The sequence below is a fragment of the Solanum stenotomum genome, chromosome 5 (assembly GCF_019186545.1).
Source record: "Solanum stenotomum isolate F172 chromosome 5, ASM1918654v1, whole genome shotgun sequence".
NCBI lineage: Eukaryota > Viridiplantae > Streptophyta > Magnoliopsida > Solanales > Solanaceae > Solanum > Solanum stenotomum.
This window is the reverse complement of record NC_064286.1, coordinates 61091619-61114823: the sequence shown is the minus strand read 5'-3', so window position 1 is coordinate 61114823 and position 23205 is coordinate 61091619. Positions and strand designations below refer to the sequence as shown.

The window sequence follows — 23205 nt, the reverse complement described above, 5'->3', positions numbered from 1 at the left end:
TAAAGAGAATATACTTCACTTAATTATGACTAAATGATAAACGTGTGTTGTGAGATATGCTTGCATTCGTTGATTTGATCTAAATACTTGTTAGAGTCAAATTTTTTTGTTTAAATAATAAAAATAGTGACATCAAATAACTTGGTAAAATAAATCTATATAGGAGTAAAATTAATGTAACATTTCTTGTTGCTTATATATAAGCTTCAACAAGAAAAGGTACAATCTATCCAATAATTGGTTTTTCTTTAACAAAACCATTGAAGTCAGGACAAAGCCACACACGATTACAACATATATTTTTTTCTCCATTTTGTTTGTGATTTTTGAAAATAGAGAAATAATTTTCTAATTTATAGGGATATTTGGATTAATTTTTTTTGTTTCCTATTAATTTCTAGATTTTTGAAATATGTATGTTTACATTTTTTGGATTTCTAGTCTATGTCTAATTGATTCTATATATAGTTTTCAAAACACAGTCAACTTTTTTTTATAGCGGTATTATTTATTCAGATTTTTTTTTACTATTAGAGAGAACATAAAATACATCATAGCATAAAAAACTTGACTAATGTAGTGAATTTATTATAAAAGTTGATTGTTATAAAGAGGTTTGACTGTACGTCTTTTTTTGAAATGAAGAATAGTAATAGTTAGTTTTTTGATACATTAATTGAGTCATAACATTAGTTTTCTAAGACAAGATGTTCTTTAAAATGCAGTTCCCTTCATCTTTAACAACAAAACCCAATTTTATTTTATTTTAAATCTTAATTTTGATATTAAACTAAATGAAGTTAAAATAAAAGCATACATCACTTAATTATAACTAAATGATAAATGTGTGTTATGAAATATATGCTTGCATAGTTGGTTTGATCTAAATATAGAGTAGAATTAAGTTCTTACCTTTCAAATATCGAAATTAAAAAATAGTAACATCAAACAATAAGGTAAAATAAATCTCATATAAGAATAAAGTTTGTAATCGCAATTAAAACAAGGAGGGTATTTAGGCATAGTGATTGCCATAGATTGAGAAAGAAATAGAAAACTAAGAGAAAGAAGAATTACTATTACTTTTTCCATTTTGTTTGTGATGTTCTTCAAATGTATAAGAAACTTCTTAAATTATAGGGATGTAATTATTATTATTTTTTCCTTTTGTAGAATATATTTTCAAATTTTGTGCATAGAATATGTCAAATTTCTCTTATGGTATAACTAATAATGAGATGACTTTTTAAAATACAGTCAAACTTCTTTATAATAATATTGGTTGTTCAAATTTTTTGGTATTAATGTATTTTCATATTTTGTGCATAGAATATGTCAAATTTCCCTTATGGTATAATTATTAATGAGATGACTTTTCAAAATACAATCAAACTTCTTTATAATGATATTAGTTGTTCAGATTTTTTGGTATTAATTTTTTACTATAAATGATTATTTATGATCACTTATAAATTTCATTGAAGAAAATTGTTTTCTTTTAGATTTCTTTGTAAAAATAATGATCTATCATAAAGAAGGACATAAAACTAAAATAACTAGCAAAATGCTAAAAACCCAAATCTCCTTTTCTTTAAATCTTTAATAAATATTGTTATTGAGAACATATGATATAACATAACACGATACTGGGAAAAAAAAAACTCAATTGATATAGTGAAACTTATAGAGATTGACTATTATACGAGATCTGATTATAAATGAAGAATAATGATAGTTAAATTTTGATATAATTGAGTCATAAAACTATTTTTTATAGTTTCAAAGAAAAAATTCTACCTTTGGTTAAATGATAAACGTATTGTGAAAAACATATTTTGCGTTCGTTGGTTTGATCTAAATACCTATTGGGTGATAAGTTTTTACCCCTTATATATCAACAACAACAATAACTACGCCTCAATCTCAAATAAGTTAAAATTAGCTCTATGAATCATCATTTCTTCATTTAAGCTCATATCATGTCATCGTCATCATCATAATAAATAAAATAATTTGGTAAATCATTTTTTATAAGCTCACAGCTTGTAAGAGATTGCATCAAAGAAAGTACTCAAATTCTTAAAATTTCTCAAAGAGTTCAATTCAAAATTTGAGGATGGAAAGTAAAAAGAGCTAAATTTGTAAAGTTGAAAACATAAATAGACAAGAGAAAACTAGTAAACTATTTCTTCTTGTCCTCTTTGTAGCTGGCTTCTAATCTTCATAAAATAAAATAAAAACTTCAGTTGAATACTGATTTTACCCCACTTTATTGCTAATGGTTTGATAAAGAGACTGAAATTGTGTGTTCCATTTATCAATAGCTGTATACTTCTTCATCCCCTTTGACCTGAAATAGCAAATATCCAATGAAGTTCAATATATTAGAGAAGGAAAGAAAAAGGGGAACACAGGGTTTAAGTTATATACACTGACAATGGTTTAACGTGTGATAAGCACGTTTAGTACAATCTTTTGCTAGGTTATTGATCGATGGTTATCCGAGAGATTTATATGTAACTACATTATGTGTGATGTGATAGGCATTGAACTTAAACTCAAGGGGAGAAAAAAAGACAGTGGATGAACCTGTCACAATGCTCCAACAATTTGTTTACTTGGTCAATATGACCTTGTATCCGGTTATCCAGTATCAGTGACACCAATAACGTTTCCACTTCACCTTCTGGTACGTTAATCTCCTGAATGTAGATGAACATGGCAAATTTCAGTTCAACAGAGGATTTCTCGGATACATATAAGCAGGAAACACACGAATAAAGAATCGACTACACAAATGGGAGGGGGGAAACGGAAAGAATACGGAGTACAGATTTCAATTGTGGGATAGAACAAGGCATGAGGATTACTCGTACCTTCGATATGAAAGGAATCCTGATCCGTGTATATGGTTTAATGAGTTTCAGCAACACTTGAGTCCTTATATTCTTCAACAAGTCCTCAATATAATTTCTAATGAATGGATCATCCATGATAGTTTTTCTATTGCTCTGCAAAAATCCATTTTTTTTGATCTGTTATTCTTTCTAGACTAGATGTGATAACCAATTAAAGGGCCCTAGTAATCCTCACCTTAAGGATTTTCTCGAATTCCAATATCTCATTTCGTTGATATGCAGCAATCAAATTAGTCATGGCCAAGATTTCTGGGTCATTTTTGTACCTGGAATACGGTCTTGCTAAGTCAGAATAGTGAAACAAATTAAGGATAATAAACTACATGCTGAATGGAGGTTGTTTACATACGGTTTTGCCTCCTGCCCATCAAACGGATTAACTTGTGATTCCATAAGCATGTTGGCCAACACCAAGTATCTGCAATGTTTTAAAAAAAAAAGGAGCTTACACGACTTTTGAAGGTGGTGAAAAAAAACTTCTGAATGTAAAAATGCTGAAATATCAGAGCAAACTCATATCCTGAAACTTAGGTAGTGCAAGCTCTCTTTTATACTTTTTAAGACGATAAATATTGAAATTCCTAGAGAAGCCTAAAAACTATTGGGCGCACCCTGAAAATTGTAGATCGAACAGATTTTTACATATTCAAAAGCTAATTTTCACTAGCAAATTGAGGAATAAACTCATGATTGCATTTGTGATGGGCACTTCTAGTGATGCTCAGCCGTGTAGTTTATATCTCATACTTGTATAATGCACCACTTTAGTATAACTGAAGTTCTTATTTCCTATTAGTTATTCAACCAATTAACAAATATAATTTATTGCAAAAGCTCTAGTCACCCATGGAGAGGTCTTCCTGAACAGAATAAGAGAAACAACTATAAAGCAACTTTTAACTTACTTCAGGCACTGTATGCGCCGTTGATTACCAGCTTCATCGTAGTTCTTAAAAGCTTCAAAGAAGTCAGTAGCTGCCTCTGCCCACTGTCTTTGTGCCATATGCATTTTCCCACCACACTCACGGATTATTCCCATTATTCTAGGATGGGGGATAGCTGATTTGATTGTAAGAGCCTTCCCATACAATTCCTATCATTAAGCATTTTACCAGACATGTCAAAGGAAAATAAACTTAAGAGCCACTACTTGTAAAAAATAATTTACAAAAAAGAAGAAGCTAAACAATATAGCATAAATCGATAAAAATAGACTTAAAGCTCTTGGAAATAAATGTATAAGTATCTCCAACAATATTAACATCATCACCAGCACAAAGAGCAATGTAATCGCACAAGTAGGATTTGGAGAAGGTAGAGTGTATGCAGACCTCACCCCTACATTGTGTAGGTAGAGAGGCTGTTTTTATTAGACCTCAGCTCAAGGCAAGCATTTGTGTAGGTAGAGAGACTGTTGTTATTAGACCTCAGCTCAAGGCAAGCATTTGTGTAGGTAGAGAGGCTGTTTTTAGACCTCAGCTCAAGGCAAGCATTTGTGTAGGTAGAGAGGCTGTTTTTATTAGACCCTCAGCTCAAAGCAAGCATATACATAGCATATATGCAAGCATAATTAAGTAATTTAAAAATGTATACTAGCTATGACAGCCTCTGCTGACATTTTAGTTTCAGAATAATTTTGTTATGTGCTGAAACATTTTAAAATAATACTCTAAAAATCAGAATTGTAAAAATCATGTGTTTTACAAGAATATCATGATACATGTTGGATATTCAGTATTGTAAGATATCAATGGATCCACAGAATGAATAGGTACAACCATAAGATACCTATGGTTAATGATTCTAATGATATCATAGTGTACCTATCACCTATAGAAAAAATATTGCTTTGGATAAAGCAGTTGCCAAGAGATACTAAAAAAACCACCAATTCAATCACGCAGATTAATTGAAGACAAGAGATGAAGCTGACTAGTCTAAAGAATCTCTTATTGGTTGGACTAAAGGTTACAAAGAAAAGAGGTTAACCCACTTTACAATGTAAAGTTATCAGATAAAGTCCAACTCCCGACCTCCCCCCACCCCCAAAAAAAAAACAACTTAAGCACTTAAAAATCCTAGACAACTATTGATTGTTTGATCAATAGTAGCACTAGTATGAATCAAATAGTAGTGTTTGCTCTAAAGATTCTGATAAGTGGTTGGAAGTTCGGGAAACCAGAAATTGCTAAAGATGGAAAGTAACTTGACACGCACATACTAAATTATGTCAAAGATAGGGTTTCCTCAAATATAAGATTTCGTGGAAAAAAACAGAGATACCTATATTATATCTATTGAAGGCCACACAATATGCCTCTTAACATGACCTTCAGATTCCTTAATTACTAATTAGTTTGAGTACCACCACATATGGCTGAACTGTTCTGTAAAAGCATACACACTTCAAATCCTAGAAGTACAGATATGAAGTGATATAATAGTCTTCAGCATTTAGAAGAAGAAAATGTGCTTTTACAAAATTTAATGACAGCCAAGTCATCTGTATGTGAAAAGCACTTCGGACAAGTTGCTAACAGTTATGTTCATCTAGAATCTTCAATAATACAAATGGCGTATTAACTTGTAAGTTATGATATGTTGGTGAAAAATTCAATAGATATCTCCCTCGAATTATCAAATAAAAGTGAGGAGGTACTAGGATTACTCAAAATGACTTACCTTCAGCTTTTTGTTGTTCTTTGTCTCAGTGTACATTTGAATTTCAATAGCATAAACCTCCAAGAGCTGAGTCCCTTTCTTTTGATCATCAGTACCATCAGCTTTTTGACAAGATCTGTGAAGCTCCTTCATAATCTTCCGTGGGTAAAATAAAAGGAAATATAGAAAAGAGTCAACCATGATAGCTTTGTAATATGTGAAAAACTAAGGATGTATATACAAACGACACCATACCTTGTTCATTTTACCATACTCACCCATGTCAAACCAGATCTTGCAAAGCTTAAGATTTGTCTTAAACCACAACCTCTGCACATTAACAATTATTTCTTTAGCAAAACATCCATGAATAGCAAACCAATCTTCACCCTGGAAAGGGAGCAGATATATGTTGTAATCAAATAATGTATTATCTTACTTCATTTTTAGCCTCTTCAAGGGCTTTCAGTGTGGTTTCATAGAACTCCCTCAACAAACCAACATTCTGACTAGCCGAGCCAGAGACAAAATCCATTATGTTGTTGATGCACTTCTCGCTGTAATTTCGCGTTACCGCTGATATAATATAAGTAAGCATTTCCCTGTAAGCGTCCATCATCTGCTTATACCTCCCTAAACGATAATAAATTTTAACTGTCTGCTTAAGAGCTTTAAAACCCCTAATCAAGACACAAGAAGGAAGATCATAAGCCATGAACCCATTGAAATCGTAGTGTAAAAGCAGTTCAATGTTGAAAATTGGGACTGATGAAGATAATGCAATATCCTAAAAACAAATTCAAATTAAAGAAGAGAAATACACTGATACTGATCAAATGGAATATAATGCCAAAAAAAGGAGCCAAGACCTAGAAGATTGTTAGGAAAAATGCTATGTCATGTCTTATATACAACTCATTACAAACATCGCCATATTATGTTTCAAACCATACGCTTTGATAAGAAAATGGACCTTGGGTCTTAGTCAATTTCAGAAGCTAGCTCATGAGTTGAGAACCACCCAAGAATATATAAGAAGACCAGATACCCACCCCAAAAGCCAACGTGGGAACTCAACACTCCCGCACACCCAGGTTTGGACATCTGAAGCGTGGACAATATAGATGGGGCCCATGGATAAACAATGAATTGGGATGGGACTAACTTTGATATCATGATAAGAAAAATGGACCTTGGGTCTCTCTGTCAACCCCAAAGCTAGCTCCTGAGGTGAGGATTGCCTAAGACTAACAGGAGACTAGATACCCATCCCACGTGGGGTCCCACAGGCTTGGTATGGTTTATCCAAAAGATGTTAAAATCATATCACATAGGAACACATAAAATGTTTAACTAGATTCAAACTCTCTTTTCTAGCTGATTTGCTGTGATAAGGCTCGAGTTACTAAAAGACACGGAAGACATCATGACAAAATTAGATAAACGTTACACAATGCATCCTCTATTTGACTACAAATAGTAGATATCCAAAGTAAATCCACAAAATTGAAGATAGGCAAATGGGTAGCATGGAAGAGATCTAATAAGTAATTAAAAGTTGTTACAAGGACTACCAAATCCTTTTCGTTGTACCTTTAATAGGTAGTTCTTGGAACAACTTTAGTTACAAGGTCAACAGTTAACTAATAAGTGGATTTATATCAGTTGACTCTATCAACCTACAAAGTTGACTGTTGTTTCAGCACTTTATTGTCAGTACTCAAGTCCTTTGTTTACTTGGTTACTTTCAGTTGGAATATTATCTAAGGCAGTTTCTTTTTGGTCTCTTAGGCTTTTCGTTTTGTGTCTGATAGTTCTTTTGGCATGTAGCATCCCACTATAAAAAGCTTGGGCAGAAAGCGTTAGAGAAACTATTACCACCCAACAAGTTTCGATTTCCAGCCAGTGAGCTCAGTTCAAAAGCATGATTTTTTCTTGGGGCTCAAATGTTAAGTAGTCAATAGGTTAGATAGGCCTACAAACTTTTCCTTCCATTAAACAGATTTTGCATGTAGCATAATTTATGTATGGGAAACCAACCAACAACACTGATTTCTAAAAGAAAATTAGTAAGACCATTGGAATGAACTTCATACTCATAGGCTGTAAATTACCATTCTGCCTTCTCAGGTTCCATTTGTACCACCTCCGCGAATCCCTCAAGTGCACCCTCTGGATCCGTCTCAACCATACCTGGAAATCAGGGCAATAGAGAAGAAGCTCTAGATTTAGAAAGCAGGAATGAAACTACAATCACTGTAATATATGTCATACTAAAAATGACAAAATAATGTATTACATAAACAAAAGTTTCAATTTACATAATCAAAAGTGGATACTGAGTTAGCCGGCACATACATGACACAACTGTGCCCCAATCACAGGTATAGTAATGACAATTTCATCCTTGTTATGATGTTATCTGTAGAACTCAGTTTCTTCACCGAAGTTCTAAAAAACATTTGCTGATGAAATTCATTTCAAACCTCTGCTGGAATCAAGAGAAATCAAGGGAATGGAAAGTTGCATAATTTTCCTTTTAAGTACTAGGTTTGCAAGGAGAAAGAGGAAATAATGTAGGGGAATCCAATATTTGTTGGACCAACTTCTTTAATTGAATAAAAAGTGTTAAAGATTTCATAAAACGCAAACTCAAGTTACTTCACGACCCAGAGATTAAGGAGGCTTGTCAAAAGTTTAAGGGTATGATCAAGTCAAGAGAACCATTGAGAATATTGTGCAGGAAAGTCTTAATGATTATAACGCAACTATTTGGAATCCCAAGAATTAGAAAACTTCCATTATTACATGTAGCTTAGACTCCTTTATAAGAAGGCCGTGTACATGCTATTAACCACTCAATTCAATAAGAAGTTCTCTCTTGTTTTTCTTGTTTTTTTATATAGCAAGATTGTTAAGTAGAGAAACTAAGAAAAAAGTTGATAGGAAGTGACCTTCCAACTTCTATAGTTGAGCACCGATGGAGAGAATAATTTTAGGAAGTAGAAATAATTCATTCGGAAAGATGGAAAGTAATGGTGTTAAGTAAGTACAGAGTAGTATAATTCCATTAAAAAGTTAAGATAGATTGTATTTCAGATTTTTCATTTTGGTATAAAGAAGTTTGGGTAGATTATACTGAACCAATCTTACAGTTTTTGGATCTCTACTAAGTTTTACAAGGTGATGCCTAGTTTTGTGTAAATACTGCTTCCATATTGTTACCTTTATCAAAAATAAAAAAGGAGAAGTAAGAACGGAGTAGCAATGGGGTCGGAAAACGGTAAACCCTTGTGACACTTCATTTATTTAAATGACTATGGAGATAAAGCATTGATGAGGACAGGTGATAAAGGCAAAGTATTGAGGAAAAAGATTTTTCAGTACAAGAACAGTAAATACTATCCATGGTCCAGGACAACCTAATTGAATCTACGTAAAAGTTTACCAACTTCAAAGTTCAACAATTAATGGAGAGACACTTGTGTGCTCTGATTCAACTTAAAGTTATCTATTTCACATGTACCATGTTTTCACAAGATTATCTCTAGTTGACGGGGGCGGAGGTAGGTGGGATCAAGAGCCGGGAAAAACTACATTGTATACATAAGGTTAAAATTATCTTTTTATGTATAATATTATATGTTGAATTATCTTGACTTCTTTATGTATTTACTTCTTTGTATTTTTTAATACCCTTAGTGAAAATACTCGTACTGCCACTAATAGTGGCCTCCAAAATTATTGATATGGATAACCAGCAAGTGACTCAATCAACAACATTAGCTTGTGAATTATACATAGATCATTGATCATCATCATCAACAACAACAATATACTGAGTGTAATCCACAAGTGAGGTCTAGGTAGGGTAGGATGTAAGCACACCTTACCCCTACCTTTGTGGGGTAGAGAGGTTGTTTCCGATAGTACATTGATCAATGTTTCAAAATAGCAGATCAACCATCAAATTATCCCAGAAAACCCAACTAACATGGGGTGTTGTAGCTGATATATTTGCACAAATTTCAAAATTACCTTTTGAATTGTAATACTGATTCTCAATATCAACATCCTGCTCCTCCTGGTCCTCGTCCGAATACTCAAATCCGTAATCCTCCATATCAGCATCTAACACATACAAATAATATCAGTATATACGTAAAGAACCAAAACCCATGTTTCAAAATTTCATCTTTTTTCTATTTACACACCAAAATTTTACTTTTTTCATAAAAAAAACTGATCAAACTTTGCAGAAATTTGGGCATATAGCGGAAAAAACTCCAATCAAATTAATTTTTTTCAATATAAAATTGAAATTCTGACCTGAACCCATGTTTCGTAGAAGAAGTACAGAGCCCTTTGATTTGCTTCGTTATGGATTTGTGAGAAAATCAGAGTGAATGAAGCTTCGGGGGATTTTGTGTTCCTTTATATTTCTTCTAAAAATTTGCCCAAAGGCTATATATAAGTATTATTTTTATTAAAAAAAATGGTATTTGGGAAAATTGTATATAATAGCAAATTATTAATTCAAATTAAATGTTATAAACATAGTTTGATTTAATTATACTTCATAGCAAAGTGTTGTTATTAAGCCTCTCTCTCGCTTTTATACAAACACAAATGTATAAAATGCGTTTGTGTTTGTATAAAGCAAGAGAAAATTATATATATACATTCTCCCACATCTCACTCGCCTCTCTCACTTTATACAAACACAAATGTATACATTGTGTTTGTGTTTGTGTTTGTATAAAGTGAGAGAAAGTTGTATATATAAATACAAATGCATATATTTTCGTCCTATACACTTATGATTATACAAATACGATTTTTTCCTGTCCAGTTTTCTTTTGTCTTTCTCTCTTTCTCGCTTTATACAAATACAGATTATACAATTGATTCTTTTGTATATGTATACCGAAACAGATTATACAATTGCTTCTTTTGTATACATGTATAGCGTTTGTTATGAAGCGCAATTATGCAAACTATAGTTATAACATACAAATATGATTTTTGTGTTTGCTATATGTGAAAGTTGCTCATAAATAATTATGATCTATAGTTAGGTCTTAATATTGTCTGAATATTTATTTAATATTTTATAAAAAAAATTGACAATTTTTTGTTATTTGATCAACTTTACACTACTAAATATCGTCATCTATCATAATTAACTATACCATTTACAATCATAACAACCACTATCACTAATCAGTTAGTCATCACCCCCATGGCACCACCGACCACCATTATATATCACCATTCGTCATCACCATCAACATTATCATCAATCATTATCAGTCTTTATTGTCAAACTACCACCAGTTTGTAATAAATAATATCATTTTCAATCGACAAAGCACAATAAACAGTCATATGTGTTTTTAAAAAATATTTTATTGATATAGAATTATATTACTTTAATTTAAAGACAAGTTTCATGTATTTAGAATTTGGTAAAATAAGTTGTCTTAATTATTTAGTATTTAGAGTTTAATACAACATTTTAATTTTTAAATTCATATGTCTAAATTTTAGTACACATCTTTACTATTTAGATGCGTATTTAAATATTTGATTTTTTTTATTAATAAGTATTATAAACAAGGCATTTGCAATAATAAAAAGAGAAGGAAGAGTCGAAATAAAAATTATGAGCAATATTTGTGAGGAATACTTATCACCATCATTAGAAAATATTGCTCAGTAACTTTGAAATGGGGTAAATATGATTGCATCAAGCTTTAAATTTGGATATTCTATACTAGCTCGGCTAGATAAAAAATTGATGCACGTTGCACCTTGAATCTCAAAAATTGAGTCTGATGATCAGTGTATTGTCATGATCATATATTAGCTCAATTTTATTGACGACTTCAAGGCGAAACAAAATATTTCTTAGGGCAAAGGGGTTTCATCCTCCAACTCCTACCTGGAGACAAAAATTAGGACATGACCTCAGGAAATGAGTCATTGGAATTAAATCAAACTCAATTAGTAGTTGATAATCGAATAAATAACAAATTAAATATTCAAGTAAAACTAATAAAGAGAAGGAGAAAATAGTTTTTATTAATTAATCTAGTTGATCGATAGCAAATAATGATAATGAATAATGATTTGTGGTTATCGACGTAATGAAATGAAATTTCTAACATTTCAAAATTAGATGACGTTGAAATGACGATTGTATAGGGACCTTATATTTTTACGTGGATTGTCACTATTTGATTCAATTTTTGACTAAACAGACATATATTAACTCATAATTGACTATAAATTTCTTTCGCGCTTATCATGTATCTGGTCAAAAAATATTTATTTGGTACATTAATTACCAATATAGTCAAATATATATATATATATATATATATATATATAATATATATATATATTTTTATTTTTTTTATTTTATTTTTTAATATATATATTTTTTTTACTAAACTATCCCTATTTAATAAATATTTTTTGAGAACTGAACACTATTAAAAAGATGAAGTGTAAGGAATTGTTTGGTACACAATAAGCACACATAAAATGAGATAAAATAAATATACCAAAATTAAACTCGAGACATTCCATTTTGTTCCGCATATCAAACAACTCCTAAGGGTATAAATGGAAAAAATATATTACTTTTTATCTTAAACTTTTAAGTTGATATGAATTTTGAAACTTTTTTTTTTTGATGAGTGACACTTATTTTGACGCGAAGGGAGTAAAAATAAAATTTATTGAAAAACTTCTTAAATAAACAAATATACTCCTATTTATTGTATCTCACCAAATATATATATATATATATATATATATATTCATCAGAGAGAAAACTGGAAAATAGATGAATTTTTTTGAAGGCTGATGATCCGAAGAACATTTCAGTTAAAGTTTCATTCTTTTTCTCCATAATGGAAGGTACTAAATTCTTCTCTCTCTGGTTAGTTGAAACCCTTTAATTTTTGTGTACTGTTTGACTTTGGCTTTAGTTTTTTTTGACTGAAAATGGACTTCATGTTGTCGAAGTAATAAATGTCAATCTTTGTTTTTTTTTTAATTCTTTTTTTGGTGATTTTCTTAATGGTTAATGGTTGGTGATCTCTTGTATTTTTAGTTTGTGGATATGGGTTTGGACTGAATGTAGTTTTTTTTGTTAGGAAGGAATAAAGGTTACATCTTGGAATTGGGATATTTCTGAATTTTTCTGATGATTAACGGTTGGTGAGTTGTAATTTTAGTGGTAATTTTTGTGAGTTCTCTGATTTTGGGTTTCTGGGTTTTACTGAATAGACTTCCTGAGGAGAGGGAGCTGAGTTTCTTCCGGAAATGGCCTCTCTATCTGTGCAAGGTGGGGATAAGGTGTGCGTACACTCTGGCCTACCCAAACTCCACTTGTAGGATTCATTGGGTATGTTTTTGTTGTAGACTCCATGTAGGGAAGGAACAAAAGCTAATTTTCGAATTGGGATTTTTTGAACCTCATGGCAAGGTATGAGACTTGAGTCCCATGTCGGTTTTAATGGGGTGCTGAAGTGGGGCTTATCATCTTAATAACTAGCTTTTGAACCTCATAGCAAGGTATGAGACTTGAGTCCCACGTCAGTTTAATGGGGTGTTGATGTGGGGCTTATATAACCTTGGGCTTACCCACCTTAATAGCTAGCTTTTAGGGGAGTGGTCATCGCCCTTAATGCTCAGCGTGCCTTGGACGGTGATGCTGATATTGTATTGTTGATTCGGGGCTAGAAATGATAGATGGATGCGTAGCATGGTGGTTTGTTAAGATCCTATTGCCATACATGGGACTTGAGTTCCCTCATCTATTTAATGGGGAGTTGATGTGGGGCTTATATAGCCTTGTGCTCTCCCACCTCAATAACTAGCTTTTGTTGGTAATAATTGGTGCCTTTTGTAGCTTTACAGTGGTATGGTATAAAAAATTATGGTTTGATCCACTTACTGAAAGAGAAATTATGGCGTGACCGTTGACTTAAGCTGAGTTTTCTATCTTGATCTCAGAGTATGTAGCTCTTGAAAAAAAATTTGCTTCGGAAAAAGGAAAACTTTGTTGAATTGTTCTTCTGGAAAAAGGAGCGTAGTGATTACAGAGTATTTTTATAACAGACCCAATTAAAATTTTCTCTTCCCACTGTCCTGACCCTAGTCTTGGCTCCATCCTACGTCCTCAATCGTCCTAGACCCTAGTGTACGCCATAAGTACACCTATGCAAATCCCTCTTCCTCTCCCAATGCTACTCCATGAGTCTCATAAGGTGGATGACTTCTGTAGTTGATAACCCCCACATGAATCCAAACTGGTTCCTCAAAAATAGACACACCCCTCCTCACCCTCATCTCCACCACCCTCTCTCACACTTTCATAGTATGGCTTAGCAGCTTGATACTCACATTATTTACTTGATGCTGAAATAGGTAATTTTAGTTGATGTAATTGAATTCATTAGCCTTCTCATTGTTTTGTGCTTTTCATCTTTAATAAGTTGCTCTAAAGTCGGTGTTTCCCAAATGTCCTCGTCCCATATTGATGTTTTTGCTTTAGACTTACTCTTGGATGAATGAATAGTTGATAATTGTTCATATTTTTGTCTGTTCAATAACATCGCTTGCATCCATAATCATAATAACCTTCTTTGTCTCTTATTGAAATTGAGCCTATTATTGTCTTGAAACAGGCAAGGAGTGTGTATAGTATAAGTTATATCGAATGCATCCACTTTTTAAGTATTGTTAGAAGATTCTTATCAGTAAAATCCTGTAAATACGCTTAACCATCAGCTTCTGATTATTTGCACTAAATTGACAGGTGGATCCCCAGATCAAGAATCCGTGGAATCTGGGACAAAAAAGTCTAGTATTTCTTCAGGTGGGAGAGTCCAAGATCTCAAAGAATTTCTCCGTAGGTTTGTAGATAGCAAAAGCCTGATTGAAAACCTTAAGACATGGCATGAAGAGGTACGAGAGGAACCTCCCTTTGATGTTCCTTTTGAATTGATAGATCTTCAAAAGTTTGATTATGCTTTGGAAGGAGTTCCATTTCAGCAGCTGATTCGAATGCCTAGAGCGATCTATGACTCAGCTTCTGGTGCTGTGGAAGCAACTGCTTATCTTGCCCTTGAAGATTTTCTGCATGCAAGTGTGAAGAGTTTATGGGAGTCATTTTGGGGTCAGGATGAACCTCTGCCTTTCTATGTTTCTAGTATCTACAATTCAAACTTGAGATTCTACCAGGCTGAGAAAGCCATTGCTAAAGGGAGAGTTGGCGGTCTTTGTGCTACAGCTATAATGCTAAAGAACCCAAAGCATCCACAAGGGAAGTGGGATGATGTTTTGCAACTTGCTATTCTAAGGCCTGATATAGGAAACCGTGCTACAGTAAAGAATGACTGTAAGCCTTCTCTCTCAGTTTTAGGTGAAGCTTTATTCTTTACAGTACGTGTATTGCTTGCAAGAAGCTTCAGCAGATACAATATTCCTCTCAGTTTGAATTCTGTTTTTGTTCTTTTAGTTGACTCTCAATATGGTGGAGTCATGAAAGTTGAAGGAGATATAACCAAGTTGGAAATGGATGTGAATGATGTTTATGGTTGTGCTGCTGAATGGATAAAAAATAATGCTTTAATTACAATCTCCCCCATTGATAGAATCTGGACCAAATTTGGAAATGCTAATTGGGGAGATATTGGTGCTTTACAGGTACTTTTTGCTACTTTCCACTCGATCACTCAGTATGCTGGAATGTCAACGAACTCGGTTGAAGATTTGGCTGCTGACCACAGTTCTCGTCTTCAAGCAAGAAGAATTGAAAGGCAATTGTGGGATAGCAGGTCGAATGGAAATGGTTCATTTCGCCTCGAGCAGCATAGTGCTTCACATGAAATTGTAGAAGTGCATGAAGAATCTGTCAGGTTGGTATCTGAAAAGTCTATGAATCTGGAGGTTGGTTCTGTCTTGCTGATAGAAGACTCAAACTGGCAGAAGGGTTATCAGATCAACGAAGTCCTGACTGACGGAGAGATTACATATTATATTGCATCTCCTGTTGAAGATCCAGGTAAGGCTTTATTTCTGTATGTAGGTTCGCATCCTTCTCAGCTGGAACCAGCATGGGAAGATATGAAGCTATGGTATCAAGTTCAGAGGCAAACTAAGATATTAAAAATTATGAAGCAAAATGGGTTATCTAGCAAATATCTGCCGCAATTGAGTGCATCTGGCCGGATAGTTCACCCTGGCCAGTGCAGAAGACGAAATGGTGGTAATTGTGATTACCCATGGTGTGGAACCCCCATTCTAGTGACTACCTCAGTGGGCATAACAGTTGCTGATATGGTGAGAGTTGGCCAATTTGGTAAAGATGAGGCTATCAGGTGTTGCCATGACTGCCTATCTGCCCTTTCAGCAGCTGCCTCAGCTGGAATTCGGCATGGTGACCTCAGGCCTGAAAATGTTATTTTTGTTACACCTGGTGTGGGGCAGCCTTATTTTGTTCTTGTTGGTTGGGGACATGCTCTTTTAGAAGAGAGGGATCGTCCTGCAATGAATCTCCATTTCTCCTCTACATATGCCCTTGAAGAAGGGAAACTATGTTCAGCTTCCGATGCTGAGAGTCTAGTTTACATGCTCTACTTTTCATCTGGTGGGGAGATGCCTGATCTTGATTCAGTTGAAGGAGCATTGCAATGGAGGGAAACCTCTTGGTCAAGAAGGCTAATCCACCAAAAGCTTGGAGATATTTCTACAGTCTTGAAAGCATTTGCAGATTATGTTGACAGCCTTTGTGGAACGCCCTATCGTATGGACTATGATATCTGGCTTAGAAGGTTAGAGAGACATATTCATGGAAAGGAAATTGAAACATCAAGTTAGAAATTTGTTTTCGTTCAGCGCTGAAGCCTCCCTGCATTTCCCTTAGGACAACCTCTTAGATTATCTGAACATACTGGAAGATAGTTCTACCAGTAACCAATTGAATTAATTTTTGGCCCTGAACTGTGTAATTGTTTTGCCTATGGATATGGACTTGGACACTGTTCAAGAAAGCATTCTATATCTGTAAATGGAACATATCATTCATCACCTTAATGAGACTCCATGGTGCAGTTGAAATAGTCAATGAATCTTTATTCTTTGTTCATTGGCATTGATATTTCTTGCTTATAGTGAATTTCTTTTTGTGTCATCATTCATATCAGTTGAAGTATGAGCAAAATTTACTAGAACAATTTAAAGTATTAAAATAATTATTAAAAAAAAACATAAATAGTTCCTTTAAACTAGGTATGTTGTTCATTTTAGCTAATGTCTCATATGTATTTTCTTTTTTTTCCCACTTGTCATCATTGTGGTTAACAGTGTTTCGATTGTTGCATTATTTTGTTCTTCTTGTTCCTTTCTTGTAGGCTTATACATTGTTTAGTTGCTATGATTTCTGCATTGTTTTCTTCTTCTTTGTACTTGAATTTGTTGCATTTGAGCCGAGAATTTTTTAAAAACACACCCTCTACCCACAAGGTAGAAGTAAGATCTGCGTACACTCTACCTTCCCTAAATCTTACTAGGTATGTTGTTAAATATTCAACAAGATGTATTGGAAATGTATCAATACACACATTTCTTTTCCATCAGTCTAAAACTTGGATTGAGTTTACTTTCATGGCATGTACAATCAACATTCCATTTTAGTGAAATTCTTCACTCAATCGAAGCAAATATATAGCAATATGACGAGATAAGGATCCACGTGAGGAAAAAAACAGCAGCCATATGTCAAAGATACAAATTGCTAAATACCAATAATTCCCCATATAAGAATGCATTCTATCCCGCTTGATCTAAGAAAATTACGTGTACAGATTACAGTCAACAGTGAAAACAATAGATCTCTTTCATCACTAAAAACAAATGTGTCATACAGGTGCCAAATTCCAAACATGGCAGAGCCAGAGCAGACTATTTGATTCAGTTGATAAAAGTAGTAAATAGAGTGAGCGGAGTCGTATTTGCGCCATTAGTCTGCGTCCATCTCTTCAAGTGCAGCTTTAGCTGCAGCCTTGGCTTCCTCTAACAGATCAGCGGGAACCTATGGCAACATCAAATATATCAACATGAGTTCCTAACCGGATCTTTTATTTCAGTTTAACATCAAATAACATTCATTCATCATTATGAATATACATTCACGTAGACAAAATAAAGATGGAAAATTACAAAAAAATAACTAAGCTAAAATAAAGATAATATTTGCTCTAATATCTCCTTACTTGTGTGGCAGGTCCAAGCAAAACTAAGAAAATCCAGAGAGAATAATAGCATTTGACATAGAATACCAGTTTCTATTGAAAGTGTACCCAAGAAGGATCCTGAATTACCTTCTGATGCTGCCGGTTAGACTCATCACACACCCAACTCATTTCCAGTTCAAATGCCTTGTCCTTTGCCTCATCATGAACTCCATAAATTCTGGTTAACAGATATAACTTATTGTCAAAAAGCTGAACAATAAAATCATGCAGCACCAACTACTATAAATTATCTGGACAAAACTATAAATTGATGAACCTACAGATAAGCATAGAGTTACCACTTCATCAAGACCTAAATTGGTGCTCCCAAATGTTAAAGACAGATTGAATTTTCACTAGCAACTAAACAATCTCATTGTAACGCTGAGATTATGATTGGCTGCCCAAAAATATTGAAACAACCGAAGGTTGAGGAGAATTGAAACATGTTCTGTAAACTGATTTGTAGGCATATACACACATGACATAACTAGTTCTTGTGTTTGCATCAGTGTCAAATGTCAACAACAAATATTACCATGAATCGAATTGAAAGTTCAATGAGAATTGAGAAAAATTACTTACATTTTGGCTACCTCAATAACCCCTTGCCGACACGTCATTTCAGAGAGCTTCAACTTCTCAATTTCACTGCCAAGATTTTGTTTCAAAATCACATTAGTGTGCATAATGAAAATGTGGTGGCAGAGATAACCAAAATAAGGCAAAACTTGATTGAATAACACTCAGTTTGATCACTATTCTTTTTAACCTTACATGTACAACAGTACAAAATAGCTTAGTCTCCTTCAAGTGTATTAACTATAGCAGTAAAGTATTTAGCTGGTCCTTCTAACATCACCAAGATGTAATATTACTATCAGACCTGAAGTGAAAAATCAATAGCAAAAAATCACTATTTAGCATGCTTTTATTAAAAACACCACAATTTTATACGTGGTGTAGACATATGGGGACAGTGATTCTGACCTCTAGTATAGTGTTTTGTTCTTTTCAAAGCCATATTATTTTTGTTGAAAAGGGCAACAACAAATAACATGGCTTGCTTTTATTAAAAAGGAAATTGAAGGCTTCGAAGCTGTTATAAGTTACAAGAATCAAACATATTCAAACTACTTCTGACTATTTGCAATTCACAGAAATAGTCTTGTTGTACATGACATACTTTGACAGAGCACGAAATATAAATTACCATGAAGCTGTCACTCTCTCTCATGTCTTGCTTAATAAGCCAAACAGAGAAAATAGATGATATATCCTAAGCATACTTGACCAGTTTAATGATATAAAGATGATCGCCAAGGGTGTGTAAGTGACTTCCTATGATGACCAAGTTATTCTCATTGATAATGGAGTTCTTAGGATAGTAGAAAATCGACAGGAAATTCCCCTAGTTGTCAGAACCTCATGGAGTCCAAATAAGATGTCCCCAAATTTCAATTACAACACCCTGACAAACTTTGGCAAGAAAAGATATTTGAATCATTTTAGTATCGCTTTTGGACGAGAGAAAGTGTTTGTCACCATAATACTCTGGGTAAACAGCATCTTGTGAACATCGAAAGCACAATTAATGTATCATCGAAATCGAAATTTATACTATGCATCATAATGAAGTCAAAGAACCTTCTTTGAAGACAATTTTTAATTCTAGTTTCCAGCCCAATCATTCCTGTTAGTAATAACTTCCTATGTTGTTTCTCGATATGTAAGTTTATTTCTAAACATAAATTTTTCAGTGTCTAAAACTAAAGCAGCTATTAATCAGCTTTACCTTTTCGTATAACAAAAAATTGTCATTCTCTCAGAAGAAAAGGGAGTATATACTAATGAACGTAGTCACTTTCTCATGGATATAAAGAGCTTCAGATTTAGAAAAGGCAACTGCACAACCCTAAGGATAGCATTCATGGCACTATGGAAAGGCTGACTGAAATTTAACTAGGATTTCTTGTGCAATCCTTTTTGATAGTTGTAAGTAAATGCAAATTCAAATATTCAATTTCATCATAAAGCCACGCCGACTGTTTCAAATCTGAATTTTAGGATGTCCAGAAGAGATTTACACACTTACGTTTTAGCAGCCTGTCTGCCCTTCCCAATAGCAGCACCGAAGTACCTCTACAACAAACAACAGAACACATCAACCACTAAAATAAGTTTAAAATTATTAAGGGTCAGTGCAAAGCAAGGAAACAGAAATTATAAGAAAATATAATAGCAGGCTACATGGTGCAAAATATAGCAGTTAAATAATGATTCAACTCACATAGGAAACACCAGATGGCTCAACCATGTAGAGTTGAGGTCCATCTCTATCATAGCCTCCAAGGATTACCCCAGATCCAAAAGGCCTACAACAAGTAATACTCCAACAGTTCAGGTACAGAAAGCAAGTTAAAGAAACAAGATGAAGGTATCAAAACAGCAACAGATGTTCCAACAAACCTGAGCCACCAGTAAAGTGTGCATAAATGCACATAACTAGCAACACGTTCTGCAAGTTCTTTCACCGGAATCGGTTCACCATATACACTACAAATGACAAACCCAGTCAATAGGAGAGTCAAAAATTAGGGTGGTGGTATATGATGATGTGCAACAACAATTTTCTAATGTTGAGCGGGATAAAAAGAATTATTTCATCATGAATGCTAAACTATAGGAGACAGATGTAGAAACAAAATTCACACATCAAGATGTAAGTGCCCACACACATGTTTTCAGATAAGGTGCAAGAAGCAAACCTTTCAAAACTGGTTGCTTCAGACTTTGCACGGGCAACAATTTGCCTCCCATCAGCAGCCAGCCCTGCAACAGCCTGTGCATAAAGAAAAATAGAATGAACCATTGCCCAAGAATCATCCAACAGAGCATTGGTTCAAAACTTTACCAGTTCCATAGATCCTTTTCAACTTAAATTGGTCATTTGATGATGTTTCGGTAAGTTTATACCCCTAACAACTTACTAAACAGTAGAATCACTCAGCTCTTATCAGTTATCACTTCAAACCATCTTAACTTAATTTTCACGAACAAACACCATTAAAAAGAAAATCCTAAACCTTTCCTCAGTATTAGTCTGATGCTAAAGAACATACACACAGAAACCTTTGATCTTCTTTGCCAAACATTTGACGAAATTAAACCAGAGCCATCATCAAACAAATATAGCAGAAAAGTTGAAGAATATCTAACTTCAGAGAACCTCATTTTTTCTTCAAAGATAAATAATTACGTATTGGATTGAAAAGAACCCAAATTGAGCAAAATGGATGTAGAGGATTCATATAGCCGACCTAGTCCAAAAGAAATGAGGCCTAATAGTTTAAAACCTTTCGTTTCATTCAAATTAAGGCAGAGTCCAAGCAATCCTACTTGAACCTCCCAACTAACCCACATATACCTATTATCAAACTATATTCACCAAGGCTTCTGCAAAATGAGAAGAATTGAGCTAATGTCACCCTTAAGAGCTCACACATAGTATAGTAGCTGTTGTACTAGTAGTTGCATTGTCAGCCAAAAAAAGTGCTCATCTCCTCCTCAAATGTGAAAATTTAAATAAAATTTCCAATCAATTAATGCAAATATCATATGGAACAGTAGCTAATAAATCAGTGACACTAGCATCAGTAGTTTGAGCATAAACTATTACCATGCCAGAATGACGATGAACAGAGTGAATCCGACGATTAGATCCCGGCAACATCATTTTCGACGCAATCAGCTTCTCAACTCCCTACAATTTCAAAATTCCCCCAAATCAATTAACAAAAAAATTAAACCCTAAACACAAAAACCCTAACATCAACAACACTAACAAACAAACAAAAAAAGCAAAATACCAATACGATTCCATCCTTGCACTTGATTCCAACAACAGTACCACTATTATCAACAGCTTTTCCGGCATACTCGATCTGAAAAACTCTGCCGTCCGGCGAGAATGTCGTCACCGATAGGTCATATCCAGTTCCAATGCTGCTCATTTTCTACGTTTCGATCCTCTTCGCTGTTTCCACTATAGATTTTCAATTTTGAGTTCAAAGCTTCTGAAGAATGAAACGACGGAATATACAGAAGAAGAAGAAAATGGAGTTTTCTTTTTTGACAAGACAGAAAAGAGGGGAATTAATTTTATTAAAATTTCTTATTGGGGAATAGAATTCAAATATTTTCACCTATGGGGAACTGTACAACTCGAAAATTTAGTAGGGCAGCCACATAAGGCATAAAACGCATTTGTTGAATGCGATTTATGCATTGCATTATAATTTTTATTTTATTCATTTTTTACCTTTATTTTTTATTTTTTTCCCACTTGGTATTCGGTGCCCGCATTATAAAAATATATTTTTTATATTATTCATTTTTAACCTTTATTTTTTATTTTTTTTCCACTTGATATTCAGAGCACGCATTATAAAAATAATTTTTTATATTATTCATTTTTAACCTTTATTTTTTATTTTTCCCCACCTGATATTCGATCCCGCATTATAATTTTATTTTTTTATATTATTCATTTTTAACCTTTATTTTTTATTCTTTTCCCACCTGGTATTCGGAGCCCACCTTGGAGCTCCGACTAAATTTGAATCACGCACTGTATGCCCCATTCGGGAGTGGCACTCCTAACAGGATTTTCTCCATACCCAGGGCTCAAGCCCGAGATATGGTTAAGGGTGAAGCACTCTCACCAATGCACCACAACCCATGTTAGTTTACCCTTTATTTTCTTGTGATTTCATGTAATTATTCGTTTTTTTTTTTTAATTTCTTATTTATTTTATATAAATCTCCACCATTTATATCTACATGGTTTTTTGCGATAATACCAAATGAATGATGAAATATTCATGGGATATGAACATAATGAGATAGTTACTAGTGATATCGACCATGTTCAACTATATTAAAGAGTCGTATATTGTAATTCATGTTCAATTTTATCTTTTTATTGAACTAAAGTTCGATCAATAAATGTTGTATTATTTTAAGAATAGTGTTGTGTGGTGTATTATACTTTTGTTAGCTTATTTGGTAAGATTGTATAAATAACGGGGCAGTTTTGATAGTTTTCACAACTTATGAGGTTTTTGTATTTTTAACAAATAATACAACTTGAAAACTCAAATTGTATATCCAAACAAAACTTCAACTTTAGCTTCGTCTCGTATAATTTCATCTCACATAACCAAACGAACGCGTAAAATATAATGAATAATGTTATTGTTAACAAAGTAGAATCTCATTGTTCAATGAAATTATAAATTCGTATGGTTCGAAAA

At 33.6% G+C, this 23205-nt stretch overlaps 3 protein-coding genes across 4 annotated transcripts; 1 reads left to right on the top strand and 2 right to left on the bottom strand.

Moving 5' to 3' along the window:
- Nucleotides 1-1957: 1957 nt before the first annotated feature.
- Nucleotides 1958-10045, bottom strand: LOC125865755 (COP9 signalosome complex subunit 2-like). The gene is made up of 12 exons (XM_049545991.1): nucleotides 9909-10045; nucleotides 9618-9710; nucleotides 7694-7772; nucleotides 6019-6259; nucleotides 5835-5909; nucleotides 5601-5735; nucleotides 3824-4011; nucleotides 3268-3336; nucleotides 3094-3184; nucleotides 2877-3011; nucleotides 2590-2702; nucleotides 1958-2350 (listed from the first exon to the last, which is right to left on the bottom strand). Exons 1-12 carry the CDS (start codon nucleotides 9916-9918, stop codon nucleotides 2260-2262), a joined length of 1320 nt encoding a protein of 439 aa, XP_049401948.1. The 5' UTR covers nucleotides 9919-10045; the 3' UTR covers nucleotides 1958-2259.
- A 2273-nt stretch (nucleotides 10046-12318) lies between these two features.
- LOC125865500 (uncharacterized) lies at nucleotides 12319-16666 on the top strand. Of its 2 annotated transcripts, none has more exons than XM_049545694.1 (2): nucleotides 12319-12506; nucleotides 14413-16666. In XM_049545694.1, the coding sequence occupies exons 1-2, from the start codon at nucleotides 12500-12502 to the stop codon at nucleotides 16473-16475; spliced, it is 2070 nt and encodes a 689-aa protein (XP_049401651.1). In that variant the 5' UTR covers nucleotides 12319-12499; the 3' UTR covers nucleotides 16476-16666. The 2 variants fall into 2 exon arrangements, with proteins under 2 accessions (XP_049401651.1, XP_049401652.1); XM_049545695.1 differs by having other exon boundaries at nucleotides 12445-12528.
- An 819-nt stretch (nucleotides 16667-17485) lies between these two features.
- LOC125865637 (proteasome subunit alpha type-3-like) lies at nucleotides 17486-22007 on the bottom strand. The gene is made up of 9 exons (XM_049545841.1): nucleotides 21760-22007; nucleotides 21570-21653; nucleotides 20659-20732; nucleotides 20360-20446; nucleotides 20181-20265; nucleotides 19986-20032; nucleotides 18476-18541; nucleotides 17978-18068; nucleotides 17486-17688 (listed from the first exon to the last, which is right to left on the bottom strand). Exons 1-9 carry the CDS (start codon nucleotides 21901-21903, stop codon nucleotides 17617-17619), a joined length of 750 nt encoding a protein of 249 aa, XP_049401798.1. The 5' UTR covers nucleotides 21904-22007; the 3' UTR covers nucleotides 17486-17616.
- Between the last annotated feature and the right edge of the window lie 1198 nt (nucleotides 22008-23205).

Excerpts from the sequence above, each read along its gene's own strand:
- LOC125865755 (XM_049545991.1), bottom strand. Across the intron at positions 3,337-3,823 it reads CGGCGCATACAGTGCCTGAA|ATACTTGGTGTTGGCCAACA; the intron begins GTAAGTTAAAAG and ends AAAACATTGCAG. Across the intron at positions 2,351-2,589 it reads TTGTTGGAGCATTGTGACAG|GTCAAAGGGGATGAAGAAGT; the intron begins GTTCATCCACTG and ends TTGCTATTTCAG.
- LOC125865637 (XM_049545841.1), bottom strand. The coding sequence starts at position 21,903 with ATGAGCAGCATTGGAACTGGATATGACCTATCGGTGACGACATTCTCG. Across the intron at positions 21,654-21,759 it reads GCAAGGATGGAATCGTATTG|GGAGTTGAGAAGCTGATTGC; the intron begins GTATTTTGCTTT and ends TTGAAATTGTAG. Across the intron at positions 20,733-21,569 it reads TTCATCGTCATTCTGGCATG|GCTGTTGCAGGGCTGGCTGC; the intron begins GTAATAGTTTAT and ends CTTTATGCACAG.